At 37.0% G+C, this 5,861-nt stretch overlaps 1 protein-coding gene across 1 annotated transcript; it reads right to left on the minus strand.

The window, feature by feature from the left end:
- Positions 1–1,447: 1,447 nt before the first annotated feature.
- LOC129309239 (F-box protein SKIP14) lies at positions 1,448–5,373 on the minus strand. The gene is made up of 2 exons (XM_054950706.1): positions 3,770–5,373; positions 1,448–2,859 (listed from the first exon to the last, which is right to left on the minus strand). The coding sequence occupies exons 1-2, from the start codon at positions 4,586–4,588 to the stop codon at positions 2,374–2,376; spliced, it is 1,305 nt and encodes a 434-aa protein (XP_054806681.1). The 5' UTR covers positions 4,589–5,373; the 3' UTR covers positions 1,448–2,373.
- Between the last annotated feature and the right edge of the window lie 488 nt (positions 5,374–5,861).

Consider the following 5,861-nt stretch of genomic DNA (forward strand, 5'->3'; position numbering starts at 1 on the left):
GAAGGAATCTGCTAGCTTTGAAACCAAGTTTACATATGCTCTGCCTCCAAGTTAACCTTTTCTTCCTTCCTGGTAACATCAACAAACCAATTCCATTTGCATCGCTTGAAGATTCCAACAAAGATTTGTTTGGTTAAGATGACATACATCAGTTGCTTGCTGCGATTTTCTATATATAATACAAAAACTCTAATCAGTTACGCTGTATGACTCACATATAAATAGTAACTTGTTTTTCAACTCTATTCAATGCGTTGAGACCCATTCTAGTTTATGATAATAGCATCATCGATTCTCAAAAACTTGCTCTGTTCATGCGTTAACTGTGCAGTCCGCAAAACGTACTTAGAATCAATGTTTTACCCAATGTTAATGATACTCCCTCCACTTTTATACGCAAGTGAAACTATCACTTGTTATTTTATTTTCATTTATAAATGAAATTATATATTTCAGTAAGTATTTATTATAATTTTCTTAAATTACCCTTATAAAGTCATAATTTTCAGTCATAAAAAAACAATTAATGCAACTTTATTTTGATTAAATACAATGATACTTTGATCCAGTTTTTTTTTTTTAATTTCTAGACATAATTATTGTCATTAATCAATTTTTTTTGAACTGTGATATAATTATTTTTTCTTATATATAAGAATGAAAGTAGTAAATAACATCCTTCTGTCTTCAAGATAAGGGATAAATAAATCTTCCAATTCTAAATTTCAAATTGCCACACACTGCTATATACATTCACGCTCCCTCCAATCCCTATTATAAAACATTTTTATCTCACAAAATAAAAATTAAAAAAAGTTGATTAAATTATTAATTTTATCTATCTAAAAATAAATAAATTTCTAATTTTATCCTTATTTGAATTGAAAAAAATTTAAATTTACGCTACATTCTTTTTCACAATTAATGAGATTAAATGTGAGTAATATTGGGAGGAAAAAAAAAAAGGTGATTAATAACGCCTCCATCAGGTACCTTGTATTAAAACTAAAAATTCTTACAAAAAGCACCCAACAACAAACACTAGAGGGTGTGTGTATAGCACTTCAATTCAACTTCTAAAGCTTATAAATTATAATAACAGTTTCAAATAAAGAAGGCATACAAAATAACCGGCGAATTGAAGGGAATCATAATTTTTGTTACATGTCTGATCCAAAAGGATTAGCTCCTATATGACAAGCTTTTCATAGTCCAGACCGTCCTACCCTATCTACCAAGGGACCAAACATGGCCAACATAACCTAGGAACATGTAATCGTGTAAATGCTGGGGGGAAACAAGATACATCTGTAATTAGTAATACATTCTAATCACAGAAATCTGGCGAAACAAAACCTATACAACCTAAGTCCATAACGTAGGCACAATGAAAAAATTAAGTAGCACATTATTGTCAAAACATATTCTGGCGCAAACACACATGACAGATTCTAGAGACCGTTTTATTTCACCTGACACACGTAGAAAGGCATACACCAAGTTGAAAGGGTATAGAGTGAAAGGTGTCACTTAACATCCCCTTCATTATTATCTTCTTCCCTTCCTCTGTATACAAGGAGGAAGAGAATAAACAAAATACATACACCAAACAGAGCGAATTGTGAGAGAACAGCTAATCGTGAAGGTCGTGTAGCAGCCAAAAAGCATCCAGTGGCAGCATCCTTTACCTAGACCACCACGAAACCAGAAAGAATGTTCATTACAACAATGGTGAGGTGAGGTGATCGATAACCGCCGTGGTACAATGGCACCAATCCCCTCCAGGTTACTACTAATACAATAGAGTTTCTCCATGTGCAGAATATCAAAACTTGAACCAATTCCGCTTCTCCACAATATGAAAACTCTCCCATTGTGAATGCACCAAACTAAGTCCAGGAAGGGCAAAACAATGTCGCCAGAGTCCAACACAACCCAACATTTCTGCTGTCTTCATAGGACTTTATTCTTGATAAGGACTTCCTTAAATAATCTGTTTCCGACGAGTAAGCAGCAATCTCTCAACATATTTTCCCCCTCCTGAAGTGTTACATCTATAAATTCTCTTTTCTGCATTTTTCTTCAGTCTCTCTTTTGCATTTTCTTCAGCAAGACAAACACCAAGTGTGATGATAGAAAATAGCAAGCCATAACAGCAGAAGTTCTCAAACAGTTGAGCTCTGTGACAATAATTCAGGGTTTCTAACAAAAGCCTATTTTTAGATGTTCCTAGATTTTCGCTCGAGCTTTGAATCAACATAAATTCTCTTCCTCATCTGAAAATTGAGCTTATAACACTCACACATGTAATTTACGTTCAGCCCCTACCATAACAACAGCCATAACCCTGTTCAAAAAGAACAGAAGCCTTACCTATCTGGTGCCTCCTGCTGGCACTTGATTAGCTGCACAGTTAGAGCAAAGTAGTTCCAGACAAAATGTTTCTTCATATTCATTGTCATTGATGCAATGCCCACACTGACTACACCGGGCTATGCAAAGAGTGCATGCCCGGCACACCTGAGCAGCGTGCCCAATCCCTTGGCAACCCTCTGCTGGACAATCATAAACGAGCCTCAAATTCTGACATCTTGGACACATCTCAATATCTATGGCACAATCATCTTCATTGGACAAATACAAGTTTTCCCTGTGATAAAAATGTGGCCTGCGAGATCGCTGCAACATCTGACTATCAGTGCCCAACAAAAGCATCAATTCTTCAAAATGTTTTTCTGTGACACCATAAAGGCCACCTATGCGCAAGTTCTTCACTCCATGGGTACCAGCAGACTTGAAATCCTTAAGGATGCTCACAATACCCTCAACACTGAGTCTTGTACATCCAGGAACACTCAACTGCAAAGTATAGAAAACAATTTAGTGGTTTGTCAATACATGAATCTTGTCTAAATCAACGTATTCGACACTCAAAGAACTGTATACAAAAAGAGTTAAGAAGAGGCAGAAGTCAGCAAACAGATCCCCACAAAGTCACAAGAAAGAAGAAGCTTTCATAAATACCACCCCAAACTACATCAAGGTGCTTAGAGCTGTCAATGGCACAAGCCGTTTAAACTTATATACATCTAAACTCCAAACTTGCAAGCACCAAAATAGACAATTGGACAGTTATCTAATTTCAGATGGGACGATAACCAACTGAATCTAATCACACTTACCATCAAATTCGGGGTACACTTCCCCCCTACCAGAAAGGAAAATATCACTTTTTCTACAAAAGTACAGGCATGAAAATAAGTTGCATGCAGAAACATGCACCAGGAAATTTTTTCAGTGCAAAATATACAGCGGTAGCCACAATACGTTGGCACTTAAGAAGAAAACTCATGCATTTCCCAACACAGAGGTCCCATCCCATCCATAAAAGTCTGGTCGATACTAAATATTAAAGTGTATTCCTGAATCCAGACCTAGAATAGGACGACTTTTAAATTTTGAAACAGATGAGAAGGATGAGAAAAAAATTCAGGTGGCAATTCATATGTGCGATGATTCATAGGTTTAATGTTAAATGACTTATACTTTTACAGAAAGGTACCAGTTCAAGAGGTTTGAGTTATATAGTGCAAACATTAGATATCAACAATGATTGCAACAATATTCAAACTACGAACATAAAAGTCCATATAAACATGATGTAGGTTCACGCCAAAAAGGATAAAAAATGCTGTAGATGAACTACCAACTTATATAATATCCAATTTAAAATCCAAAGTATCATCCTAATTCATGCTCGATCGCTCACCTTGATTAAATTGCGATTGGTTTCGAGAACCTGCTTCAGACCATCATCAGTTATCCTTGTGCACTCCACCAGGCTCAGACACTGAAGATTACCTTGCGCCCTTTTAGTTAGTTGGAAAAGAAGATCATCAGTAATCTTCTCATTGATAGGTTGGTCTATGTGGATACTCTTCCACAAAAGAGGATCTCCTCGAACAACAGAATTCAGAGACTTGCATACTCTCTCAACAGAAAGAAGGTCACGTACACCTAGGTAGCTGAGAGCATAACCCAAAGCAGGATGATGAGCTGCTTCATCTCCTTCTGGGTGATTCCCATCATCCATGTACGAGTCAGTGGACCAACAATCAATCCCTGAATCTTTATAGCCAAAGCTCAGCATGTCACCCGTGTTACAAGAAGATCCACAGTCATCATTGCACGAAGCAACTCCAACTTGATTCTGAAAACAGTCACCAAAACCACTAGTTACGTGCGGTTTGTTCTCAAGGCACACACTGCCTGGAAACGCATGGAACCTCATGGCATTGTTCCAAATTAAATTCAACCCAGCAACGAGCTGATAATTATCATCACTTGCCCCAACGTCCTTCCCTCCGTATCCGACGTAATCGACCTCCAAATCCTCTAGCCATCCTGTGATGGCCGTGAAGGTACTACTAATATCCATGCCAAAGGGATCCGATGGCAAAAGGTCAAGAATGTCCTTCGAGACAGACTCCTGTGAGCCAGGCCTATCACATCTATCCCTTCCATAATCGAAGCGATTGTCAACATCACGAGCCGCAAAGATTGGTCGATGCGAGAAGTTCAAGGCCATCTCATCTATCTATATACACCCCAACTATAAGATACTCCGCAAACCCTAATTTTTTTCTTTTCTTTTTGTTTTTTTGTTTTTTAACTGAGAAGGTGAACAATGAGTAGAGATGTAGGGAGGGGAAAACAAAAAGAGAAATTAAAAAAACAAAAAAAAAAGGTTCTGGACGATCTAACAAGAAAACCCTCGAATTCGGATGGCAAACTAAAACAACGCACCAAAATTTTCACCGAGTTTCCTGAGAAGAACTTGAGGAAGAATTTAAAAAGCCGAGAATCAATCAGAAGACAGGAATAGAATCCAAATAGCAAATCAAATTGCTCTTATTTTTTTGGGTCGAACCCCATAAGCCCTTGGGTTTCACAATAATGGAAGAAGAAAAGAAAAAAAATTTAATAACACAATATACAGATCAAAACAAGATAAAAACCGAATAGAGGCCGAAAAAAAAAATTAACAGTGTATAGGCAGAGAAAATCAGACCTAAACGAATCGAGACGATGACGATGATAAACGAACGAGAGAAACCTAAATTTCCCCGACGCAGAAACAATCGAAGAGCGAAGGCAAAATCTCTCGGTATCGAATCCTAGCAGCAAGATTGGATTCCGTTATTAATTCAGATTTGGATGAGAAGAACAAACGGAAGGCAATGAATTTTTTTTTTTTTTTAATTGTTGGCTTGGTTGGGGCTTCCCTCACTGGTGGGGAATTCGATCCGAAGAGAGAAAAGCCTGCGAGAGCGCACGACGGAAACGGAAGGGGAGAACGGAACGAGTGAGAAAAGAAAGGGCGAGAGAAAACAGACTAAAAACAAGAAATAAATGTTTTTTTTTTCAATAAATTAAAAAATAATTATAATAATTATAATAATAATGATGATTTTCCTGAGAGAAAGTGAAGGGTAACGGCGAATTCTGCATCGTCCAATTTCGGAGAGACGGGTGGAGGGAGATGGACACGTGGCAGTACGGCACAAAACCTACAAATTCTTCGCAACTTGATGTGGCGGGAGACGGAATCTCTCTACCAAAGGGAAGAGGGAGGGACAATTACGGAATATACTATATAGAAAATACAGATTTTAAAAATTAATTTAATTTAATTTAATTCTTAGATCCACAATCCTCCGTGAAAAAAATAAATAGGGTGAATAAAAAATCACTGTCATGTCTTTGTCTGAACAAAATCCCTAGAAGAATAATTAAAGCTGAAATAATAATACTAAGAATCGGGATATGTTATACAGAAAATGAGAATTTTAAAAATTATT

The sequence above is a fragment of the Prosopis cineraria genome, unplaced genomic scaffold (genome assembly GCF_029017545.1).
Source record: "Prosopis cineraria cultivar Desert tree isolate PC_DT_omini unplaced genomic scaffold, ASM2901754v1 PC4, whole genome shotgun sequence".
Lineage (NCBI taxonomy): Eukaryota > Viridiplantae > Streptophyta > Magnoliopsida > Fabales > Fabaceae > Prosopis > Prosopis cineraria.